We start from the raw sequence: 26387 nt of genomic DNA, 5'->3' as shown, positions 1-26387 counted from the left end.
GTGTGAAGTCAGCAAAGTGCGAAAACTAAGAAATGGTTTGTTGTTGGTGCCTTTTTGTTGTGAGAAACTTCATTTAGATACATGCTTGCTGTGAAATCGTTGAAAGCACGTGAATGAAGAAACAAAATTTATTTGAACCTTTTGTTTGTCAGATCGCATTAATTGTGTATGCTTTTATCAGTACCATTGTTTTGTTATCAAGAAGTTTATTGAAAGCAAATGACATAAAATGAGTTGAAACATTTACGGAGTCCGTGTCTTCCTGTTTTCGAATGTGACTATTGCTTTGGTTTTGTCAAAGACAACAATGGCAGGATTAATCAAAAAGCAAATACTGAAGCACCTGTCCAAGTAAGTTGTCTTACCCTGCTTACATTTATAACCTATTGCCCAACATTTAGTGTGTAACTCATCTTTAATGCACTTTCAGGTTTGCTAAAAACTTGTCGGCGGATAGCATCCAGCTCAGCACCTTGCGTGGAGAGGGTGAGCTTTCCAACCTAGAGTTGGATTGTGTTGCCATCCAGAACCTGATCAACCTCCCAACATGGCTTCAAATCAACCATGCAAAATGCAATAAAGTGCATGTAAAGGTAAGATTTAGAGTAAAGAACATTCTTTTTCGTTGTCTGTAAAAACACACCAGTTTCATGGATAAATTCAAATATTAAACTAATAATGTAAAGTTGTGTGCTTTGAAAAATGAAATTGTAAACAGTCAATACAAGTGCAGAACATCCGACAATATTTTTGAAACAAAGTGTTTTTGAAACTGAAACATTTTCCTTTGTTTTTAGATACCCTGGACCAAACTCAAAGGGACTGCTATAACAATTGTAAGTAAAGAAACTGCTAGCTCTGTTTATTTTAATACATGGCAAATTACGAAGGCCCTGTGCTTAGTTTTTAGATGCAGTTGAACTTGATATGGTGACATGTGAAAAACCACGACCTCCCAATGGTCCATCGCCAATTGAAGCATCTGCATCGAGGTAAGACTTGTTTATCCTATTTTGTGATATAAACCAAAATATTTTTGCAATTTTTGTAACACTGCTGCAAAACAGCTACCCTAATTTTTACATAACTAAACTTGTACACTTTGATTGCCATAACTCCCAAAGGAAGGGATAATTGCTTTGCCAGGCCAGATGCCAAATCTCTCGGGAGAGTTTAAGTGCTTAAATTCAATAGCCACTAAAACACATCCTTTGAATTAACACATGCTAACAAACAAAATACCATATCATGCTGAATCATATTTTTGTCACATTATACATCGTAAATTATGTTTGTTTTAGTGGGGACTCGAGTTATGGTTTCATCCAGAAAGTTCTGGAAGGAATTGCTTTGCGGATCAACTCCATTAGTGTTAACTTTTCATCTGCAGTGTTCAGGGCAGAATTTCAGGTATATACACACATACCTACCTTACTTGTATCAAAAACAAAACTGTTGGTCTTTTCCTAATTTAATGTAGACTTCATTGTGATATTTTATGAAACCTTTTCGTTTGCTCAAGGTTTTGTCAACAACAAACTCAGACATGTCGTATTCTCCATGAGGAAATCACCTTTACATGGGCGTCTGACTCGATAACCCTTATGGCAGGGGTTCTTAACCTGGGTTCCATGAACCCCCAAGTGGTCCGAGAAGATGCATTAAGGGGTCCATGAAACGAAATAAAATTATTCTGAAAATCCACGTATTTTCCTTTGTCCATAAGGTTTCGCTGTCAACGAATTTTAATTTTTCGACATTTGCAATGTGTTTCTTGCAAAGGGGTCCATAGCTTTTCAAAGAAAGGTTTAGGGGTTCGTGATCCAAAAAAGGTTAAGAAACACTGCCTTATGGTTTTATCGGTGCCCATGCCATTTTATTTCCTTGTATATTGTTCTTACGCGTAGTTGCTTTATTCAGCAAAAATAAACATGATTTGATTTGTGTTTTTAGATTTTGCTTTTTTTTCAGCTATCCCAACTCTTGGTGTACAGCACAGACCCAGCTGGCAAACAGGCGGACCTGAGACTGACAAGAATTTTGAACAAGGAATGTGGACAGGTTAGTGCATTGTGTTTAACATGGACGAACTCCCATCATGTTGTTTGTTTTATTTTGGCCCACCAACCATTGGTATAAGTTAGTGGCACGTAGGAAAATTGTTCAACACAAAGTATAATGTAATTTTTGATGCACATTTTTTTAGATTTTGGGTACAGCTTTAAATGTATATTCTCAACAGTTTAGTTCAGTAATGTAAATGATCTTATTCCACTTTTTACTTAAATGGTCGATTGGCTCGGCTCTCAATTTTTCAGAAATCTCAGGCCTGTTAGTCAAAAAGTTTCACCACTCCTATGACATTGCATTTCCTTAGGTGAAACTGCTTAAAACTGCTCCTTGCAACATGAAACCATATTGTTCCTTTTGAATCAGGTGTTGACATTCAAAAAGATTACATGGCAGACCATGAGAATAGCCATTGACAGTGTTACATCCAAAACTGGTCATGGTGGCATCATGACCACTCCAATAAGGCTTATCACCAACCAAGCCAGAATAAAGATTGTCCTGCGCCGAAAGGTATGTATTTTACTGAACTCATATTTTTATTTCATTGTGTAATGTTTATGTAAGCATACGAAAACATGTTGTCACTTCCTATAAACAAGTTTCAAAATATATTGTGGGCAATTATTATTTTACTTTCTTTTTCTGTAAGTAAGGTACATATTCTAAACAGCTGGCTGATTTGTCATTGATTCCTATTTAAATAAAGGCATCTGCACAACTGTTTGCCATGGAAAGTCATGAATATTTTAAGGGGCAATTTCATCTTACTGCAAAATGTTTTGATTAAATGTTTTTGCAATTGCCTACAATCAATGCCATTCATTTCGCTTGTAAAAACCAGCTGTGTCACAAAAGAAGTAAACAAAAATATTGAATGTGGCAAAGGAATGCTAGCAAATGTCTTTGACCCCTAAAAATGAATTACTATTTTATGACAGTCAGGCAAGTACTCAGCTCGGGCTATTGGTCCCATGAGGTTTACCAAATATACTTTACTTCTGTATTTCTGTTTGTGTAAACAACAAACTCACTACTAGCTGATTTCTAACATACAGCAGCATATGTTGTTAGAAAAAAAAATTATTGCAACGATTTTGGATATTCTTAGGTTTCCGATCTTTCGGTATTGGCTTCACAACTACATGTGCAATTTGATGATCTACTGTGGGTTTTGACGGATGCCCAGGTGCAATCTGCCCTACTTTGCGTTAAAACTATCCGCGAGACGATAGAACGTTCTGAACAGCAGTCCAAGCAAGACAGGGCCGCAAATCAAGCCGCAACCAATGTGGTAATTGAGCCTTTATTGTCTGTTTTTATTTAATCTTTAGTCAAGATTATAAATTGACATTACAATTGACATGTTATAATGGATAATTGGGTGTTTGGTTGTTTGTGTATTGTTTTACACTACATTCTAAATATTTGGTAAATTGTAACAACACATAGCTAAACAAGAACTAGCTTTCTGCTTTATATAACATACATCGTATAGTTCCATAATAAAGTATTACCAAGCATTAATTAACAAATTTAACCATAATTACCATAATAAGAGTTACCATCAGAATCACATACGCAAGGGCAAGTGTAAGACCTGTTATGGTAGCATACCCGAGTATTACACAACAAAATGGCAGTGGGTATATATAAACCGTTACAGCCTAGTTCGCCAGTGGCAGCTGCTTCACACGATATCATGACATCACCTTCCACCAACCAGCAGTTCGACCAGCACATGATACTTGAGACGTCATTTCACGTGGATATTGACAGAATAGACTTGCACATATGTGATGATGGATCTGACCACAATTCTGAAGGTTGGAAGGGTCTCTAAAATTCATTGCCCACTGTGTAATGTTAATATCTGTGTGTGGTCCGACTCAGCTATTTAGTCTTGTTGTGACTTGCTATGTTTGGTATTGCGTTACTCTACAGACCTTAAGCTGTAATTTCCTGCATAGAGGACCTTCCATTACTGCCAATAGGAACCAATATAGATGTTAATCTTCTCATTGAACACAATGGATTATTCTTGTGAAAGGATGTTGCAATTCAAGTGCACATACAATCCATTTTTTCCTGCCCTTCATAATGACAAATATATTTCGCAAATTTTTAACCTAACTCGTATTACTGCCATGTATTGGTTGCTTTCCTAGTATTTTTGGAATACAACGGTAGAAAATTTATTTAAAGAGGAACAATATGTCCTATTTCCACGTTTGTTGTTTCAGCTACTTACAAGAAAGTGGTCGAAGGTGGGGCAATTCTCATCACTCTCTTCTCTGTACAAGTGGATCATTACCCTTACCACAGAGCAGGTAGGAACAACAAGTTTTTCTTCAAATTAGGTTTTTGTGTAAACACCACAGGTTTGCCACCTGGTTGAATTACGGTTTTACTGGAAACTGGAATTAATCCAGTAACTGAGATACCACATTGTTTTGTGATCTTGCTACATGATAAACCACGACATTTTATAACTTTAAATTGCCCGCATTGTGTAGATTATTTACTATCCAAAGTTGTTATAAATAAGAAATGAATTATATGATAATTATCTGCTAGCAGCATTTCTATGAAAAGTTCAACCATATTAGATCTATTGAGTTTATAAATGTTTACTTTATTTTTGGAAAAGTATATTTTGCATCAAAAGGCATCATCTGTTTGTACATTTGATTATTCAAATAAAATCAATCAAGAGTAATTAGATTCATTTAAACTCCATTATCTATAAGTAGTGAGTAATTTGTCATGATGTGTTTGGTCATCAAATGTACTAATTCAGGCTCAAGTCGAAAACACTTCAGGCGTTACGGTGAAATTTCAATCTCAAGGGACAAATGGGCAGATGAAAGTATTCGACAATTCCGCAAAGATTTTGTTGAACTCAAAAAAGCAGCAATGGCAACTGGATATGTTGGTAAGCTTCATTTCCAAGTTAAGTCCAATGCAGATATTTGCTTTGTCTGGTATATTTTAAATAAAACGTAATGTTAAAATGCCAATAAATGTCTTGCAGGCTCTAAATTGCTGGAAAGCTGTTTCATTGTGAGACTTGGTGATCTGGAAGTCAGTCAGGTATCAAATATGTAATCTACATACAATGTATTAAATGAGGAAATGCAGTAATGGTGCATAATGTTATCCACAATTTTGGTGTTGTTTTAAACAGAGTAAAGATTACTTCTTCCAAAAAATGTTTCTTCTTGAAGTTCTGTTGCATCTTAATCTATAAAAGAAACTTACATCACAAAAATATGTTTAATCACATTCTGTGTCTTAGGTCTCATCGTCATCAGACAAAGAACGGTCAGACAATAAAATCCTCTCCTCCCAACGCAAGGAGTTGTTACTCCCCGATGACATGCCACTTGGGTGCGCCATTATCACTGACTATTTTTTTCCTGACGGCAGAGATTATCCAGGTAAGTTTGGTGCATCAGTGTCATTCAATGTCCATTACACTTCAATTGATCAATAACCTCGTCGTACACTGCACTCTGCTGTGATTGTTATCTGGCAGTGGATTATCCAATATGTACTTATTATGTCTAGTGTTTTATAGTTGTGATTATTGATTGCACTAGCTTGTCATTGAAAATGGAAATAAACTCTTAATACTATATAAAAAGGTCACCATAATCTCTCGCCTTAATCAACGTGCAATTGTCATTTGTCTCTGTTTTACGGCCCCTCCGTACACAAACCCCCTATACTGTACCCTGTGGGCAATTCAGCCAAGTGTTGAACTACTGAACTTAATTTACTTGCATTGTTTTCACATTCATCTTTCAAGTTGCCCCTCGTTTTACTATTGGTTTCATGTTTGTATCATTGCACAAAAACTTAGTTCCATTCAATTGTTTTTGTTTTAATTTATCAAAAATGTTTCTTTAGCTCCGCACAACAACATTTTTCTGAGAGTAAATGCTCCAAGTGTTTGTGCTCACTGGCCCTCCCTCCTCTGGTGCAACCAGCTTGCTCTTTCCACCATCCGATCGGTGCAGAGAATGCTCCAAGATTTTGGAGTTGACATCGCTAAGGGGGATCCCGCAGAAGAAGACCATGTTGATATAAGGATCGAGACACTTATGCCAAAGGTGGATGTTTTATACAGCGCTTTCCTGTCTTTTTAAAGATATTGCACACTAAAATGGCAGCAAGAGCAAACCGATAAGGGACCACCATGAATACTGCAATCAGCTTTTCTGTCTGATTCTTGAGGAGGGTTTTAATATCATCATAAAATTGTGCCCTCAATATCACAATTGGCACCCGCTTTTTAACCACTTTTTTACACAGTATTTTTCAATAGTGTTTGGCTACTGATTGTTCTGTTCTATTTGCTTCCATGTACACGGTTATACACTATATACAGCATTATCATTTGGTAAGAAAACTAAGTGCTGATAAAAGTCTTTGGTTGCAGATATTCATTCCTTCAGCAGTTGACAAGGGTGATCAGAAAACCCCCGAGGGAATTGAAATTCAAATCTCACAAGCAACTGGTATTAATCAATTACACCCAGTATTAGGTTTTTGTAAAAAAAACTGCAAGAATTTTTGTTCATCATGTTTTAAAAAGTTTGCAAAGAATACGAGCTGATTCCCAGTATAGATCCACCACTGTGTAACTGTAATGCAGTATGAAGTATTGCCAGTTGCATTGTTGTATGTTGTCCACAGTTACCAACTGCAGAAAAGGTGAAAACACAGAGAGGAAATCTCTTGCAAAACTTCTGGAGACCATTTCAGACTCGTTTATGGCCAAGTAAGCATTTTTAAGGACTCGGACTACTGTATCCATAAAATACTTTAGTGCCAACAATGACAATACTATAAAATAAGGCCAATATTAAAAAACAACCAGTCCCATGTAGCTTGCTGCAGTATGTTTAATATTTATAAAAAAATCTCCTATCTTTCAGAAACTCTGTTATATTTCCTCATGATGAAGGACACGACCTTGATTTTCTTCACAAGAGCTTTCAAGGTCATGCAGACGGGGAAGACATTCCACTCAAAAAAGAACTGAGTATGCCCTGCCCAAGATTGATAGGTAGTGTGTGTATACTAGATATTCAGGTTGTGCAGTTGAAAGCATCTGCAACACTAACATTGAACTGCAAAACCTTGTTTTGTGATGCATAATTTTCACTGTAAGTAAACTAATTTTTATATTAACCTTTAGGTGCAGCATTGAAGCATAAGGCGATACATGATGTCTGGTCTGTGTGGCTCCGTCAGGTCTGGGTAGATTTCATCATGAAATCTGAACCAAATGAAACCGGACACTCACCATCCAAACAACCCAAGACTTGCCCATTTATAGACTCTTTGCCAATTTCAATGTGGATCTCAAAAAACAGTGACCCACTGACTTTTTCAGTGTCATCTGCAGAAAGTGAAAACCACTTTGTGTCGAACACGAACGGGGAAGTGTCTAATCAAGATGATCGACTTTTACCTGATGAATATGATGTAGCAACCATTGAAAGTCAAGACCATATAATCTCCTATGACCAGGACAAGAAAACAAAGAAAAAGCCCAGACAATTTGTCCCTGTGTCTGACAATCCACTGCCTCAATCTCCCAGCACTTCGACATCCCTTGCAAATGAGCTGAGTCAAGACAAAAGTGGTGACTCGGCAGAAGATGAAGGAGAAAGGCCATCGCGTAATAAGAAGTTGCTTGATTTTTATAGAGGTACAATTCAAGGTTTGTTGTGGCTGTCGTTGCTGATTTATTTCACGACTAGCATGCTCAAAATCACTTGCTGTGTTGTCTCTGTGGGTTTCTGTTTCACTGTTTCTGCGCTTTCGCATAGTTAAATATCTTATTCTTATATATTAACTTTAGCATTGCTTGTGTACGCAAAGCTGACATTAATTAATCCACATTTGAACAAAGCAAAACCTTTAATGTATTCTTTATATTTTTTTGAACTTAAATTAAATGTTTTATGTCACAGCACTATGGAATAATTTAAAACAAAAAGTGGGCACTGAGATTGCATTTACTGCATTTGTATGAAACATAATTTTAAAGCAATACACATTTTCAGCTATGTATACTGGTGAAGGGCTATCATACTCTAGGTTATGTGTGTCCTGCAGATAGAAGTAATTGTAATGAAAAATGTGTTTGTATAGCACGATTGTTTAATGGAATGTGTAGAATAATTTCCACTAAATTGATGTGTAGTCCCAGGTAGAGCAATTAGTGTGCATTGCATGATTTGTTTTGTGCTCTTACAACACCAGCAAGTTGTCTTTTGCACTTACAGAATCGCCAGTCGAGCCAATACCAAAAAAATGTGCGGAAATGAAAGGCTCACCCACCACCAACATTCTTATCGACACTGACAGCGTAAATATTTTTGAGTTTGAGAATATCTTAATGAACAAACTCACTTATTCCTGAATATTGCTCTTCTGGCAAATTTTATTGTATCGGCGTTTCGGTTGTTATGCAGCAGCCTTCATCAGGAGGTCTGAAATGCGAATCAAGCAATGCGGACAATGTTGTGGCACATAAACAAAGAACAAAAACTCACTGATGTTTACAACTCTGGGAGTGTGAAAATCTTAAATTAACCAATCGGGTCGACATAAAGTAATTTGTTTGTTTTGTATTTTCAGCCTCTTCGTTTAATGTTGGATCACCACCAGTTCCTCTTCCTGCTTCGCTTGGCTGAATCGGTTCAGAGTATTGGGGAGAAGGTTTTCAACGACACCGACGCAATCTTCTCTGATAAATCATCGTCCAATGGTACCCTAAACACCAGGTAACAAACAATCGTATTCTAATCTTCCACCAGTTGCATGCTATGTGCCCTTGCTATTTCTGATGCGATTCCTTCATATCTAAATATTTCTTTTTCGACTTTATCAATTATTTTAACAAACCCAACCAAAGCACAGATACAATGCATATCGCAATAGTTGAACAAACGCTCAGTGTTAGCGGTATTAAAGTTGAATTCCACTTGCAAAACACTTTTACCTTTACCCTATAAGGAAACTTCGTTGTGAAGTTCAGTTGGGTTAGTGTCGACTGTAGGTTCCGGTTAGTAATACACTGGAATGAAACTTCTGTCGCCCACATTACACCGAGCGTGACGTCAAGCTATAAACACCAACCTCCGCAGTACGAAGAAGTACACCGTTATATAGCGCGCCAAGAAGACTTCCTCGTCATTAGCATTTTTCGCATTATCTTTTCAGTTCTCCAAGTATCCATGCAGATTTAACCCATATTAACCCTACTTTAAAACCGTATACTGAAGGGCAATCACCACAATATGTACAAACATTCAGGAGGTTTTTCACCGGTATTGTGTTTATGTTTAGTGCGCAGAATCTTTCACAAACATCTGCCGGTCTTTCGCCGATGTCGAGTGGCGTCAGAATCCACCTTCCCGATGCAAGTTTGTATCTCGTTCTCGAACCGTCGCCTGATGACGTCACAGAGATGTCCGCCTCGCAAAGTCAAGAATCTATCGTTTCCACACCGAGTAAGCACAGATAAAATTCATCATTTCCGCGGTTTTCTTGCATAAATCAGTGTCGTCATACCGTCCTTTTTAAGATTTGTTCTTATTTGTGGTCATTTTTCGAGCGGTTTTTGCCACAGGGGCGTTAATATTTTTATTTTTTAATATCCTTTTTCGCCAACATGATTTGTCAGACATTTTGACACGAAAAATGTCATCAAGTTCCAATGTCGGTAAAATGTAGCATCATTAAAGTTAAATCGTATCCTTTTCAGTCGTCGATATTTTTGATACCACATCGATCGCAATATAATCTATATATTTATACCACACTCTATTTTAGGTCCGAGCATTTCAAATCCTTCGTCAAGCCCAACCAGGCGGCCACCGACCCCATCCCCGTCAGTCTGTAGTTCCTCTGGTACGGTGAGCATTCTTGGTGATGATATACCTCTTGCAGCTCCCTCTGTTGTTAAACTACCTCCAGACGATATCGCCTCTCCCTCGATTTCCCTGTCAGGGGAAAGATCATCTTTACCTTCCTCTCCAACGTTTGGTGAGAATTGAGAAAATACTTGTGTTGTTTTTTTAACTTCGCAGAAATTGATTTAAGCTAAAAATACCGAGAAAAACTGTTTTTTCAAAACAAAATTGGTTAGTGTGGAATTAATTGTGCAACAATGGTCAGTGAGCTGCAGACAGTGACACGAAGTAGAAACGTTTGTTTGCACAGTTAGTTATCCGACTAAAGCACTCTATGTATGAAAACAGCATATTGACCTCCAAACGCAAATTTCAATAAAGTTAAATAAATAATTTTTGCTTCTTCGATCAACTGAAGGAACATTGCTTTCTCTAATAAAGTTATTTCACCAAAATTTCGTTTTTCCAGGCAAGAAACGTGGAGCGACAGATCCCGTTGTAACCCTGAGACGCAAGGCAGAAGATCGAGTCCAAAACCGATTCAATAATTTGAAGGGAAATCCCCTTACGAGTAGTGCTTCGTGTGAAAACGTGGCCAGGTTGGTTGATATTTTCATTGGTTGATTTTTTCAATCAAATAAAAAATCACCACTTCTCTCTGTTTCGTAAGTTACGTGTGTGTATGTACGCCGATGATGTTAAAGTGATTTTATAGCAGCTTGATGATTTTCTCTTCAATAAGTTTAGACAAATGCCCTACTCTGGATATTTCGGTTTCATTCTGACATCTCTAAATTATCTATTTACCATTTCACAGCATAATTTTGCACCTATTGAAAGGTATGGGATCGTCCCAAGGTATAGGATCATCTTATCGCTATCCTGGAGTCATGAAGGCTCGGATGTTCCATACTTTAGCAATATACGACTGCAGCGCCACTATAACTCTATACCTTGCCCTGTTACACTTTACAACAATCACATTCTTCACAACTTCACTGTTTCTAATTCGTATTCACATATGTATGTAGCAGGTCGTCAACCATGACCAGCAGCGGTTATGACACAGCATCCTTCGACTCATCCATTAATTCCGTCTCCTTTCAAGAGGATGACCGCGCGTCGTTAGCTTCAAGCAACAGTAGCGACAACCAGTTCGTTGTGCTCGATGTCGATCCGCCAAACACAAAACCCCAGCTGACGAGGCCCCATATTTCTTTAAACAACAGTTCCAATGTGTCTGAATCGTAAGTTTTGCTCGTATGTAAAGTAGTAGCAATAGTTGTAAGGCAAGGAGGTGTTTACGGGAATTTTTATTGCGTTTTAGGTGCTGGTTTGGCAGCAACAACCGAAAGTGTTTAACATTCAAGTTATATAGTTTCGCTCACTTGATTATTTTATATCGAATTGAGTCTCAACCATCAAAAGAAAACATTTTTGGAAAAGGATGATTTAGGAGGTCTCTTAATCAGATCGATCAAAATTTCCATGTTTAAGGTCCTTCACGTATAATTCCTTTAATGGTGTTTCATCCTTAATTGTGTACAGACGACAAGTCGACCCACTGGATGACGAGCCTGTAAGCATGGTGGATTCCCAAATAACGGTGGTTGGCGACAATGGCGTCGATTACTCGTCGAGTGAGAGTTTGTCGACGGTCGATCGTGGTGTTCAGGTCTCAGAAGACTCGATGCAAAAATTCGGCTCCGATAAGGTATTTGTTCGACTCTGCGCTGCTGGCTCATGTTACTCCGAATCAGAAAATATTTTAAACATTTTTGGTGCCGTAAATCGGCCATTCTCGTTTTTCAGCATACTATTGGCTAATTTTGGTAGTATTTGTACAAAGATAATAGGTATATCCTTAAATCGATCATTTGAAAAAATTTGGGTTAACATGTGTTTCTCGCTAAACGGTTATTCGTATTTTAGAAGCCAGGCAGTCATACATATGTATGTGTAAGTAACACTATAACGTATAAAAAGCTGTATTTGCACAAATATTTCCAGGTGGCGGTTTTGAAACTGGACACGAAGAGTCGTGTTGAGTTGTGTGTGGACGCCTGTGGTGAAAGCTCCAATGTGCGCTTAGTTGCACACCAGGTGGCGCTACAAGAGCTTGGGAATATGTCCCGGGACAAAGCGTCTGCTCTTCTGTCAACCCCAGGTTGGTAGCAATGTGCGATTTAACAAATATTGATGAATTCTTGGCTGCGTATTCCTGTTTAACATATTACACATTTAGTAATTTTCTATTGTTAGTCTTTGTAGTCCTTCGTTAAATGCAAAAAATACGGCCTTCAATCCACATAGGATTGAAGTATTTGATGCTGTTGGCCCAAGGTGTAATTCTTACTAATAGAAACAACGTTCTTGGTCAATTTTTTTTACTAAATTTCGTTAAGTATTCTGATGATAATAAACAAGTTGTACCAACAGACGTGACGTAACAGTCGTCGTATCGCGCATGTACTTACTAGTACATTGAGAAAGATGTTTTTTTGGTTCATAAATCTCAAAATCTCTATTGCAGGAAAGATAAATCATTCAACAACAAGTTCAACATTCCCGTGCGTTCGCATGCGGATCGACTCGGGGCCAAACGCATCGAGGTTTTCCCAAGCTGCCGTCGACACTGGAATGTTGCAGCTTCACGTTGACCACTTGAGGGAGACTGTGAGAGCATCTTCCCTTGCAAGTTTAGGTAACGTTCCTTATTTAAAAAAAACCTTTCAACGACAACTTTTGTCAAGACACACAACCCATATATGAAGTATAGATAACCTCGTACGTACTGTATTTTTTAATCTCTTTGCGATAAAAATGTAAAATGCATGTATTCGATGTGGGAAATTTGTCTAAATCTTTAACCGTTAAGGTGCATTTCTCGAGGATGACAAAGTCCCAGATGTAATGCCGATGAAGATTGAAGCTAATGACGTTCACCTCACGATAAACGTATGTAACTATTAACCAAACGCAACTATTTCATGTCAAAAAGTCTCTCCTTTTATTGGGCTTTTTTGGGGTAATGGCAACTATTTCCTTAGTGATCAGTTGCATTCTTGGCACAAACTTCTTTTGCAGAATGACGAGGAACCAAAGTACCCCACAAGTGCCAGACTGCCCCCAATAATGCTGCATGTTCAGAAAGCATCCGTTCAACGAACTGATGACGGAACCTTCCATATTTCAAGTAAGGAAAATGAGAAGCATATTGGGAAAAAAATAAAACCTTTTTCATCTGATTGTTAGGCGTTTTCATGGCACTAAGAACAAAAGGAAATATAACAGCTTGTTCAAATCACTGATAAATGAAAATTTCTTCATTAACAAAGCTAAGACAACAGTTGTCTGACAACTGTATATTATACAACATGCGCTTCTTAAATTCTCCCTGTACAAACTCAATCACATTGGGATTAGTTAACAATACAATTAAAAAGTCTGCTAAAAGTAAATTAGCTTCATGTTATAAGTTTAAGAAACTGCATCCTAATGATTTGTTCTAACATTCAACTTATGCAGATGATAATACAAAACACTTCCTTCATTGCGTAGGTGAAGCATCTGCAGAATCCCTCGCCAGCTTAGTAATGGAAACAGCAAAGTCCTCATCGCCTGTCAATCAAACTGAAGCTCCCTTCACCAACCATACACAACCCCCTTGTATTGTAGAACATGAGAAGCTTCAATCTGAAATTTCGACACAACCTTGCGCAAATCATGTATTTATTCCAAATGGTGACGTTGCCAAACCATTAAGAGACCCATTGCTCGGGGTCATTATGACAAACACTGAAAAAGGTAAACAGCAATATGACAGTGAAAGGGAATTGGCCGAAGTCAAGAGGAAGTTAATGGAGATGACGAGGGAAAGAGATACGTTGGTTGTTGCACTGCAAATGGTGCAGGTATTTCCTTTTTGAAAACAAACTTACACAAGTTAATAGTTTCAAACCGAACATATTAGATACACTTCATACTATAATTATATGGCATAAAATCAGGTAAATTGTCTCACTAAGTCTTTTTAACTGACATTATCTTTGTTTCAATTCATCTATTTGTGTGTAAGCTGATTTACCTGTAAAATCAAGACATAAAACAATATTCACTTCAATAACGTTTTTTCTTGTTTTTTAAGGATGACCTTCTGCAATCTGAAAAGAATGTATTACGAAAACAGGTTTCTCCATCAAAGACATGATTCAAACCGCATAAATGCAACTGTGATGCTGATTCCAGGATATAATCAGAAGTGCTCATTACTCACTGAAAATAGTGTTCTGTTTTCATGTCTAAGTAGCTGTCTGGCAGACCATCCGAACAGTTACTTTTCTGGTTACTCTGCAATACTGTGTTGGAACATTTTTTGCAATAACACAAATATTCCCTACAGTTCCAAGTAGAATATTATTTTAAATATTGATACACACCAAGCGCTTTGTTCAGTATTGTAGCAAAACTTACAACCTTCCAAAAACCAGCAAAGGTACTCTTTGTTCTGCAGCGCTGTTTTCCTTAAATGTGCCCATGACCTATGTGCTGTCTTTTCGCAAGTGCAATGCTGTGTCGATTTTCTTGCAATGCATATACCTTGTTTTTGTTTTGCTTGGTTGTCTTTCATATGATTTGCGTTGTCACACCAACTTTCGCCCATTGTTGATCCCAATGCATCAATTTATTCCAACACGTGAATTTAATTTTTACCATGCAAGTGTTGCACGATGTTCAGCACAGGGTGCTGATGCAATGTTAACAACATAGGGTGCTGTTTATCCACAGTTAAGATGCAAGGGTAGTCTGCATATGTTAAAATGGCTATACTATTGCATAATGTGCCACGAATTTGTGGAACAATCTTATTGATTTAAAACCTGGTTTAACCATATTTATTAATTCTTTGAAAATGGAAATCTTTTACCACATGTATATGTACAGCCAGTTGTATATCATGGCAGATATAAAAATTATTACATTATTGTCCTCTTTACATGCATTAAAAGTATGGGAATTGTTCCCGTTTTCAGGTACAAGACAAAATGCCTGAATTTCAGTTGGCAACAACTACCACATAATTATTATGCAACTCACAGCATGGATAATTACACTGTGCTCAACTGAGGTCTGTGAATTAATCAACATGAGTTTGATTGCTTGCAATGCAAATAAAAAATCCAATAATACACTTTTTCGAGTATTTTGTGAGATCAAGTTTATTAATAAGCAGTGGTTACAAACAAAGAGCATTTATATTGCACATGCGGACAGAACAGGGATAAATGGTATATATTGATAGATTTTCTTTAACAAATCAGTTGTAGGACATGGGAATGAAACAAATCAACAATGCTGCTTGGCACCTCCGTGTATGTGTTTGAAAGCACTTTTAGATTTGGTGTACATGAAGAGCACTGCATTGAAATCACACATACATATTACTGCTCAGCGCTATTTTGCTGCATCTGTTCAGCAAATTCTCGCTTGTAAGTCTGCTCTCTAACAATGGCCCGTAGCCTTTGGGCTCTCGACAACTGAACGCTGTCAGTTCCCGATCCTGGTTTGCTCCTGTGTAGGAGGTTGAGAGCCTCCACATACTCCTCTTCGTTGTAGCGAACTCCCTGCTCCACTACTTGGACTTGCAGGTCATCCGGCATCAGATACAGCATCTCATAAAACTGTCTTGCCATATCGAGGTGGGATTCACGAGAAACAGTGATATTTGTCAGGCACTGTTGCAGGGTAAAAATATTCCTGCACATTTTCTTGATTCCCGATGACGAAATCCGTTTTATGTGCTTAACTCCACCAATAACGATGGCAGCAATTTGGTGGCCAAGCCCATCAAATATATACCTGTACTTGGAGGTCTGCAGCGAGGAGTTAAGGTTTTCCTCAGCTGACTGAAGATCCTTGGTTAGTTTGGTAATTTGAAAGTCGTGCTCCATACTTTCCAATCCACGGATATCATAGTTGCTGTTAATCAGCATTGGAGTAAGATGATAAAAGCAACAAAGCCTTAATTCAATGTGTAAGCAAAGCAGGCATATCTCGGCCATCCTGACGTAGTCCTGATGCAGGCTTTTAAGCATTTGAAGTGTGTCCTGTGGGGCATAGGCTGTTATCTTTTCAATGAAAACTTTCAGTTGGCCTGAATACCATTCAAGGCTTTCATGCAAACAGGCAATGTCCCTCAGACTTGCAGGATCTTCCACAAGAGAGTTTCTGCCCAACTGATCGGACCCTTGCTTATCCATGAAAAACTGGGACTCTTCCAAATATGCATCTTTCATCTGGTTTGGTTGTGGCTGGGTTGAACTGTACAGCGCTTTCCAGTTTTCGAGACTCCTGAGTGCTTCATTTACATCAGTTTCGCGGACCCACGAAGCACTCACAATTCTTTGGTCTTCAGACTCAGGCTGCACCACACCTCTGTACGACTGAATAGACATTTCTTTGTATTCTTGAATTAGGGAACAAGCCATGGTGAGGAAATGGTCATGGTAAGTATCCAAGCTTGCAGTTAAATCAAACAGAAACCACATGCACTGGTCAGCCACCACTGCACTTTGCAGTAAACTTTTTCCCTTAGCTATGTTTTTCTGCATGCTGGCATCAGCAAGGACTTTGAGAGGTTCAGTTACTTTAAGGGCCGCATCAAAATCCTTTTTCAGCTCATATTGGATCTGCCTGATAAAGACGTCTTGCACATAGTCAGTTATGTACTCATGCAATGAACACTTTCGGCCTTCAGGATAGTCCAGTGAGATTTCTATTTCGTTGATGAACTTCTTTAGTGGACCAAAGATTGTAGTAATATTTCTTGGGTTTGGTTTGCAGACTTTCTGTGTGGACAGAACATGGTCCATCAGCGGAGATGTTGGACTGTTCAAGGAGTTGGTGCGCCTTTGGGCACGCTGTTCTCTGAGATAATTGTTCATTGATATTGCATGGGACGAGCCATCAAAACGAAACAACTTGGCAACCGTTGGTCGGGTTGCACGCTTTCTTGTAAAATGTGAAGAAAGACTGCCAGACTCTGAAAATCCCAGTTGTTGTGATGCTGCAGACACATTGTCAGCATCTAAATACTCATGCAACAGTATTTGCAACACAGACTGAATTTTTTCCCAGACATCTTCTATCTCATACACTTGCACCTCAGCATTTGTATTCGATACAACTTTCCGCACGCACTTGAGTATGTGGTAATGGGCATTCACCACACAATGGAACTTTTTGAATAAGAGCTTTAAAAGCTCCAACAAGCGCTTGGGATTGTCATCACTCTTTTGCTCATCCTGAAATGCTGTGTCGGTAACTTCAACAGTTGTATGGGTTACCAGGGTGTTAATATGCCTGTCCATTCTAGCTTTGTTGGATTCAACCATTTCAGGCAGCTTTTTCAAACAAGCCAGAGACTTGACCAAAACTGTCATTAACTGGAAAGGATCATCATCTGGATTGGATTCAAGATCCTCTAGGTCTGTCACATCTTTGCTAAACTTCCCAATCTTTCCTTCATCCTCAAATGAATCTTTTCTCTCCAGCTTTGGGGGTTTAGTTGTAGAAGGGGCCTTTTTCTTTCCAGGATTGCTCAAACTGTTGATGTAAATTTGCTTGTGGAGCTCGTTAATGAGAAGTTCATGCATCAAAAGCTTTTTTCCAAGGAGCTCATTTCTTGTGTCATGCAGCGCTTCGACCTGAATCAACTCGCCATCCAAAGATGACAAGGTCTGAGTGATTAGCTCTGTGGCATGGAGGAAAAACTTTTTGGAAAGAAAGCCCTCAATTTTTTGTGGTGCCTGTTTGACCCTTTCAATTTGGTCTAGTAGGTAGAGAACCTTTTTGTGTTCAACACCTTCAATCCATAACTTGCGCAACTCATCCTGTCTACAATACATCAAAGATTTGCACTGTTGAAGGTCTTCCTTTACTCTCTTAATCCTCCTTCTTGACTCAGATATGCGATCACCAATCTTGCCAAACTGTTTAATGGAAACAGCCAGCTCTTCATAATTTGCTGCGACCAGTTCGTCAAGCTTTTCATCGGTCTCTGTAAATGCCTCTTCTAATTTTTCCTTTTCCAATTCCCTCTGGTGATCATCTTCACTGTTAGACAGAATCCTGATTGTTGACATTAGAAGACCAGAAGGGTCTCGTATAAATCCAGCCCTTCCCACACCCGCCATTGACTTCGTTCCTGAGGTTGAAGTCGTTTTAACATCCCAAGTAGAAGCAGAGCCATTTTCAAAAGGATTAGACATTATTGCCTGTTTCCTTTAATAAACAAAAATACATTGTTAATGAAGTGAAAACTACACAAACATGTTCTTTACATGAATGAGGTTTGTTACAATTCACTGGTTTATTAACATGACCATTAAAATAACAGTAACCTACCAGAAATCAATGCATATAAACACTGCAATGGTCATACAATATTACATAAAACAATCAGTAATACAAAAAAACTAAATAACCACCACAAATACTGACAACTTATTTCATAAAAATGGTTGCATTTGCAGTTTTGCACGTAATACTTGAGATGGACGTAGTTAAATGATTAGAAAAAAACAAATACAAAACATATTTGAATTATTGGCATTTAGTTGAAATCAACAAGATTATTCAGGGTTTTCCATCACAAGAGCCTTCAGTTTGTTTTGTTTGTTTAAAGCAGCCGTCTCTCTTCCGCCACCAATACACCTTTGGTTTATGAAAACCCTTGGTACTGTTCGCGCCCCTGTCATTTCCAACAAAACGTCCTGTATGACGTCACGGTCAGGTCTACCGGTTAAAGATACGACATGATACTCAACGTCAATACTCTTAAAAGCTCTCTTTGCTTGGATGCAATAAGGACAGGTCACTTTTGAAAACATAATTACACGATGTTTCGCTATTTCATTTTTTACAAATTCCGACGCTTCTTCTTTGCTGTCGTAAGTTTTTCCTTGATAAGATCCCATCTTTCCGAAAATTTAGCAGTTGCTGGTGTAATTTGGGATTTCCCGATCCCGACCAGTATCGTCGCTATTGCGACTTATTTGTCAAATCATTGACAGATGTCAGTTGCTGATCATCACGTTTTTGATGCAAATATTGACATGCCGGTTGTCAGGTCGCTTGCAGCGCAAGAACGCACAGCGATGTGCTTTGCGTTGGCATAAAATAAGTGAGGTCACAGAGGAAGAATTATTTTCTTGTTGCATAATTTGCAAAAATCATTCTTGCAGAGCATATATGCTCTATAGTCTTCGTGTTTTCGTATTATCTGTATGCTTACGTTCAGAATTTGCGTTCTGTGCGGTATTGATTTGTAAACACTAGGTGCAAATTCTCGTCACAGATAACGAGCCATAAGCATTGCTTGTATTGTTGTGCAGCCTTTTCTCGACATTATGTAGAGAAATAAATTATGCTCATATCATATGCGTTATGAAAATAGCTATTTATGTATTGCAGACGTTACTAAATAGACCTAATCTTTTTAACAAATTGTAGATCTATACACACTTAGCCATGCCAGAACAACAAAAGCCTATTCCTACTGGAGTTAAGTTCTTGTTTGGAGGATCCGCAGGGTATGTGAAGTAACTTTGTTAACAACAGCAATTCTGTTTTATAAACTGCATTATTTTATATGTAGAATGGGAGCTACCCTGTTTGTCCAACCGCTGGACCTCGTAAAGAATCGCCTCCAGTTAAGTGGAGAGGGTGGACAGCAGAAGATGTACAAAAATAGTGCTGATGCAGTCACAAAAATCCTCAAGAGTGAAGGAATAGTTGGAATTTATACTGGGTAATCTTCCCATGGTAATAATTGTATATATATTACAATGTGACTAAAGTTTGAAGTGAATTTATTTTTACATAAAAAGGCTGATTAAGAGGGTCAAATTGTTGTATTCGAGCAGATTGTCTGCAGGACTTCTGAGACAAGCCACATACACAACAACCAGACTTGGGGTCTACACTTACCTGATTGATGCCTTCTCTTCTCCTGATGGAACTCCACCCAACTTTTTTAAGAAAGCCGCACTTGGTATGTAAAATGTAAAACTGGAATTTGCAACATTTATGCTGAAATAATCTAATATTCATAATGCTACAGGAATGACTGCTGGAGCATGTGGTGCTTTTGTGGGTACACCTGCTGAGATATCCCTTATTAGAATGACTGCAGATGGACGATTACCTGTAGAACAGCGAAGAGGTTACACTAGTGTCTTTAATGCTTTGTCTAGAATGATAACGGAGGAAGGATTGTTCACATTATGGAGAGTAAGTGTGTCCAAATCCAGTGGTCCTTGCAGAGATATGATTTTTAGAATCATTTTTTTTACATTAAGGGTTGTCTTCCCACAATCGGACGAGCTGTGGTTGTAAACGCAGCACAGCTGGCATCATACTCACAAGCAAAACAAATGCTTCTATCAACAGGTAATGTTACGTATGAGTATTTACATTTGGGCTCATTTTACTTTATCACAAGTTATCATAGCATTGTGATCTGGTATGACACAACAAAATTTTTAGTCATTCATATTTTCTTTCACATGAAACATTTCTTGTTTACAGATTATTTTAAAGATGGTATTTTCTGTCACTTTGTTGCAAGCATGATAAGTGGTTTTGTAACGACATGTGCTTCCATGCCAGTGGACATTGCAAAGACAAGGTGACACTTTGGTGAACTGTATCAGCCTTATGTAACCACCTCATTTGTTTACAGAATACAAAACATGAAGATTGTGAATGGAGTGCCAGAATACAAAGGCGCCTTCGTGAGTTTTGGCGTTCAATTTATGGAAGCTGGCATGTTGTACAGTTGTGCACTATAAAATGTTTACTGCTGGCAATTCCTTAGTTTTTTTGTGAAGCTTTTTCCAGTTGTTTACATTGACATTTGCATGAATGGTTGTCTTTTTCTATTGACCTTAATATGTTCTATATTTCAGGATGTTTTTGGAAAAGTAATTCGCAACGAAGGGGTCTTCAGCTTGTGGAAGGGATTCACTCCCTACTATTTCCGCTTGGGACCACACACAGTTCTTACGTTCATATTCTTGGAACAGATGAACAAGTTTTACAGAAACCGGTTTATGAAAGAAGCTTAAATTCATAAATGCTTTTTAATTTAGCAATTTGTTTTCTGGTCAGTTGTACCAGAGTTGCAGTACTGTGTCTATTTTTCAGAAACTATATAAGACTTCGTACTTGTTATTGTGCTGCAAATTGCGGTGTTGGGAATTAAGTGCTGTAGCAAAATGCTATGTTGGTGATTTTGCTTATATATTTTTATTACTCTCATTCGATCAGCAACCAGTTATATACGCCTTCAATCCAAATCACCTTGAACACACAAAATATTAACTCGATGATTACTGTGTAATTTGGGAAGTCTACAGAATGCAACGGATTTGTGCGACCTCTGTTAAAAGCTCTTCCTTCCGTCTTATCGCTTGGAACGATTGATTAAGAGACCTTATGTAGGACGTTTGCTACAGCCACGTGTGGCTTTTCTGTTTTTTTTTCGATGTTCAATTTGCCAGTTCTGCTGGGATGCTGTCATACAATACGTTTTATGCCGACAAAGAATAGTGGAGTTTTTTACCGTTGTCTTGAGTGCGCAAAATGCATTATGCTATTACTAGCTTTTCCCAAACCAACTTTGCGAGTTGTGAATGTGATGTGTCTCTTATTGTGGACTTCTACGGATTGTTTTATTGCATTTACTTTACCAGCAGAATACAGCAGTTTCGTAGCGCAAGGCCACGTGTATTATTGAAAATCTTGTCTTCCAGGTATAGGGATAAACAACTTTTATGGCGATCGTCTTCGGGTATATTTGCCCAATTAAGGGCACTGAAAAAATTGAATAAAATGCTTTACTATAGGTACTTAGCAGTTAACATAGTCCGTGAAACGTTACATTTCCCTTCAGGTGAATTATTACATACCGGAGTGTAAAGTAATTTGTCCCCATGCTTGAATGGTAAACATTGCGCTTTGCAAACTACATCCTGTGTTTCTTAATTTTGAAAACGAAAAGCGGAATTTGTAAGTTTATTTTTTGAGTAGTAACAAGTCGACAAGCTAATGTTGTTATGCAGGCAAGCAAAAATCTAGGTACAAAAGCAAAAAAAACGCTGTTTGGTTGCTTGTGCAATGAAAAAAAGAACAATGGCTGCTGGTGTCTCAGCCAAAACGAAATATACAAAAATAAATCATTTACGCAATAGAAAAGAATAAGAAAATACAGCTTAAACCAACAAAATAGCAAATGATTAGTATTAATAAGGAAAAACTTTAAGTTTGAATATTGACCTTGTATCTTAACCTTTGTTTCATGCGTTTTTTTTGGACAGGGTTGGAGGGGACAAGGCAACAATAATCCCTTAGCTTATTACAAAACAATGATATTTATAAACCCTCCTTTGATATTTATGGGGCACCTATATAGATTCGTATGAGACCTGGTCCGTTTGCACACCCTCACTTGGGGCCAGCATGTAGAGTTTGTAAGGCCAAAATTAAAGCCTACTGTTTGTTTTTCAAAGCATCATCATCTGCACGACAAAGTCTTTCGGTCAGGAATAGGCGGCGGGTTGACACTTTCGGTGGTGGCGCGAGACGACATTGTCAGGTATCTTGTTTCGGTGCTCGCAGCATCTTCCAAACACGTAAGCTTGGCTGTGGTTTCGTCCGTAGGGGTGAAAGAATTTATGGTAGGGGTCAGAATTTTCGGAAAGGTGTTGGGAGTTCTATAAAAAGATAAATGGAATCAATTGCATCGTGCAGTGGTGGCCTTAATAGCATCGTTTATAAATAGCTTTTTTAATATGTAACTTAGTGGTAACGTATTATGAGCACTATTTTTATTAAAATAACCTTATGTGTCATGCATCACGAGCTATAAAACAAAAAAACAAGCGGCGTACACGTCTATATACTTTGAAGACATATTACCGCACCAATCATTCTCTGTATAATTACCTGAAGGCACTTCCCCACAAGTGTTCACCGATCTCGTTATAGGGATGTTCCTCATTGATTGAATATTGGACAACATCCTGCTCCCACGGTCGAGGAACGGGGCGACGGAACCTTACGACGGGGTATCTGAGAACACACATGAGAGCCCATAACCATAAGGTTGCCATCGATGTGGAACCGAAAATAATGACGACAGAAAAGGATACGATTTCTCCTTCCATGTTGTTACTGTTTATATGTAATTTGACGCACCGAAAATAAGGAAACCAGTGGCTAAAATAGCTTAACATGGGCTAAAAATAAAGACCTTCAGTTACAAATAAGGACGGTACGCTAGCGACGCCCTGGTGATGATTTAGCATGAACTTGTTCAACTGACCAGTGGCCACAAGCAACTATAATTCATTGTAAGATGTTTGTAATAGGTATATACAGGTCTTTACACAGGGTTGAAAATAAAAATCCGAAACAGTAGAATTTACACGAAAAAATTTACTAGTGTTTTTTCGCATTCTATAGGTGAGTAAATAAATTTACTAAATTTAAGTTTTTTACAACTGCATGGGACACACCAGTTGTTAAATTCTTATCAGAGCGGCGTCTCGGAGCGTCCCAGCTTATACTTTCAGCACTGCATGTACAGCTTTTTAGGTGATGAGAAATCGCAGTTTCAACTGCTCTGTTCCGTGACAATGCACTTGAGTATATTATATACGTTACCTCAGTTTTACGTGAAGGCTTTTGTTGGTAAAGTTTGGGATTTCGGTTCGTGAATAATGATCGATCAACTCGTTTAAAGCATCGAAGACAAGACCATCTTCCAAATAGAATCGCCCAGCAGTGGAAGTGCGGAGTATGAGGGCGTGCCTGACTTTTTTGCCGTTAACTCTGCATATATAATAAATTACAGAAGTAATATTATGCTTTTGCATACCCCCACTGCGCAAGTCTTTTTTATTTGGCGATCTCAGTTCTCGTATTTTGATCATAAGGTTCACAGGCTTTGCAGCCAAGGCATTGAAAGGGCCTGCGCAGTGGGGCTATCCTGCCTTGCTATGCGAAATTCGTGATATTACTTCTGCGTTGTCTGATTACGGCGGTGGAGATCCCCCACGTATGTGAAGGTCGCCTGACAAGTTGTGCTCTTGCGCACCAGTGTACCTTGGCCACGATATACCCCGCGAAACCACTGAGCTCCTGTAGCTCATTTGTCAGGCCATTGGGCCTGGTTACCCCCGGTCATGAGTTCAAACCTCACCGGGAGCTTGATTTTTCAGATCTCAGCCCGACTTGTCGGGAAAAGTGGCTGATCTAGCTAGGCTGTGAAGCCTGTGAACCTTACAAAGCTGATATTAATATATTTTTAGAAATAAGGCATTGACCCTATAAATAGTAACCACAAACTTCGACTTTTAATGCAGAACGACATTAACCAAAATGTTTGCGTCTAAACAGAACTGCAGTATGTTCGTAGCCTAAAGTTTCGACACGAAAACACTTACACGCACGACACTGCTATCTTGCGATAGCTGCTGCTCCAACGAAGGAGAAAGTGATGCGGTATTGCCACGTATCTTTTCAAAATATCCTCCGCCTAAAAAAAATCGAAATGTTGCTCGAAAAGAAGCCGGAATTATCTTAGCCACTATTTTATTTTAAATATTTGCAGATACACCGAAATGTAATTTCATAAGCAGGGCCTATTTCTGTTAGTAATAAAGCAACGTATCTCCTTTGTGGGAATATTTTGATTGCGGTTAGGTTTGTGTGCTGTTCGTAAGTGAAGCGTTCTCGAGTTCCACACCGTTGCACTTGTGGTTTTGAATGTAAAACTAAAGACAAATAACAGAAAAAGATTTCGCCACTTCCCGCATTGGCACTTTGTCGCAATACTACACATGAGCAACATGGATCACACTATTCAGACGTCTAACCAGCATGTCTATCTGGACCATCATTCAATTGTTACACGACAATGGGTTATCGTTTAAATTGGAGTAGGTTGCTCTAATGCGCAAGCTTTTCGGAAAAACATTGGTTAATATTTAACGTATCGCCAATGCTTTTCTGTATAAGGTTTAGGATGCATAGGAATAAAACCTCTGCAAGTTGTGTTTTGATTCACAAATATAAGGATTCTTTCCGCACGCTTTAATCAACATTACACAAAGCATATTTTTGTGAATTAGTAGCCCATATCCCCCTGACCTATATTAGCCTTTGTCACATTGTTGTACAATTTTAGCCACAACGCCTAGGTGGGTAAATCATTTAACCGCGCTAAGGTTTCAATTGCCTTTGTGTGCAGGTAAGTGATGCGTCTCCTACATCGTTGTATTTGTGTATACGTGACCTGCTGTCGTAAGCAGCACAATAGGCAACACAAAATGGCGTAACGTCATTTTCCGTTGGTATTTTTGGCAATACTTCTTTGTCTCGTGTTGTGCTAACAATTTGAATCACAGTGTTCGTCCAAAAGTTAACCATTCAGATATAATTGCTGTTAAGGACCAATAGCTGTTTGTTTCACATCCTATCGATATTACACCATAAGTTTTATGGGTTAGCGAACTATAAAACTCCATTTTTTACATTGGTTATGTTGTTATATAGAGTTCAGACAAGAATTAAACCACTGAAAGTCGTGTTTCGATGCACAACTAAGCCTTTTTAACGCACACTTTGTTCAAAACCTGTAAATTATTGGTGTTGCCAAAACCATCGGCCAAATTGGTCTGCATCATAAAACGATTTAAAAATTAATCCAATTATTTGGCACACTATAACGTACAGTAGTTCGACGTATGATCGTATACATAGTAGCCTATAATGGTATAAACGAATACCATATGTACCGTATCCCTTTAGGGACGTATTTTTATTACGATTGCTTACCTGCACTCTTGTCAAATCTGCATGGAAGTAGGGTAAAGAAGTAACTTCGTAATCGTCGTTTTGCTTTGGGTAATCCATTACAACGATTGCAACGCTGTACCCAGTGTAACCACTTGATAGTTGTTTGTTACTGGTGTTTTGTTGCCCGTGGGGTTCCTCTTTTTTCGCTTCAAATGAAAACCCCAGTGTTTCAACTTACCGTGACGAAAGTTGCATGATGTCACTTTTCTCTCGACTGCGACTTGGTGGAAAAAAAGCGTTGGAGCAAATAAACTAACTTTGCGGTGATGCTCTGTATATCTGCGAATTATCACCTGTCAAAAGTTGTTTATTCTGCAACGAACGCATTTGGTTGTGCTTGTAAGGTACAAATTGCGTTTTATTTCCGAATACGGTGAACTTCTTCATTGCTCGTGAATATGGGCAGTTGATGCTTCACAAAGCAAATAATTGACCTAATAGTTGCCCTGAATACAATAT

General features: G+C 38.4%; 5 protein-coding genes across 5 annotated transcripts; 2 read left to right on the top strand and 3 right to left on the bottom strand.

Annotated features, from left to right (window-relative positions):
* Window positions 1–160: 160 nt before the first annotated feature.
* Window positions 161–15178, top strand: LOC145901580 (bridge-like lipid transfer protein family member 3B). The gene is made up of 31 exons (XM_082989314.1): window positions 161–351; window positions 431–593; window positions 798–836; window positions 904–992; window positions 1302–1410; window positions 1972–2061; window positions 2437–2583; window positions 3182–3364; window positions 3737–3896; window positions 4314–4400; window positions 4871–5005; window positions 5105–5163; window positions 5369–5510; window positions 5983–6185; window positions 6515–6593; window positions 6772–6856; window positions 7014–7144; window positions 7277–7804; window positions 8373–8455; window positions 8728–8873; window positions 9439–9602; window positions 9925–10137; window positions 10474–10603; window positions 11036–11251; window positions 11553–11718; window positions 12015–12171; window positions 12538–12708; window positions 12883–12962; window positions 13092–13200; window positions 13566–13918; window positions 14152–15178. The coding sequence occupies exons 1-31, from the start codon at window positions 308–310 to the stop codon at window positions 14212–14214; spliced, it is 4524 nt and encodes a 1507-aa protein (XP_082845440.1). The 5' UTR covers window positions 161–307; the 3' UTR covers window positions 14215–15178.
* A 39-nt stretch (window positions 15179–15217) lies between these two features.
* LOC145902227 (exocyst complex component 4-like) lies at window positions 15218–18284 on the bottom strand. The gene has a single exon (XM_082990109.1). It carries the CDS (start codon window positions 18272–18274, stop codon window positions 15446–15448), a length of 2829 nt encoding a protein of 942 aa, XP_082846235.1. The 5' UTR covers window positions 18275–18284; the 3' UTR covers window positions 15218–15445.
* Window positions 18285–18637: 353 nt separating this feature from the next.
* LOC145901983 (glutaredoxin-like) lies at window positions 18638–18982 on the bottom strand. Its single transcript, XM_082989814.1, has one exon. The coding sequence runs from the start codon at window positions 18980–18982 to the stop codon at window positions 18638–18640; it is 345 nt and encodes a 114-aa protein (XP_082845940.1).
* Window positions 18983–19476: 494 nt separating this feature from the next.
* On the top strand, window positions 19477–21777 carry LOC145902089 (mitochondrial 2-oxoglutarate/malate carrier protein-like). The gene is made up of 8 exons (XM_082989947.1): window positions 19477–19597; window positions 19663–19815; window positions 19931–20058; window positions 20128–20297; window positions 20366–20456; window positions 20595–20694; window positions 20749–20800; window positions 20975–21777. Exons 1-8 carry the CDS (start codon window positions 19536–19538, stop codon window positions 21131–21133), a joined length of 915 nt encoding a protein of 304 aa, XP_082846073.1. The 5' UTR covers window positions 19477–19535; the 3' UTR covers window positions 21134–21777.
* A 296-nt stretch (window positions 21778–22073) lies between these two features.
* Window positions 22074–26056, bottom strand: LOC145902585 (uncharacterized). Its single transcript, XM_082990618.1, has 5 exons — window positions 25908–26056; window positions 24515–24606; window positions 23733–23900; window positions 23013–23138; window positions 22074–22780 (listed from the first exon to the last, which is right to left on the bottom strand). The coding sequence occupies exons 1-5, from the start codon at window positions 25983–25985 to the stop codon at window positions 22582–22584; spliced, it is 663 nt and encodes a 220-aa protein (XP_082846744.1). The 5' UTR covers window positions 25986–26056; the 3' UTR covers window positions 22074–22581.
* Between the last annotated feature and the right edge of the window lie 331 nt (window positions 26057–26387).

Source organism: Ascidia mentula, chromosome 5 (genome assembly GCF_947561715.1).
Source record: "Ascidia mentula chromosome 5, kaAscMent1.1, whole genome shotgun sequence".
NCBI lineage: Eukaryota > Metazoa > Chordata > Ascidiacea > Phlebobranchia > Ascidiidae > Ascidia > Ascidia mentula.
This window is presented reverse-complemented; position numbering and strand designations above follow the sequence as displayed.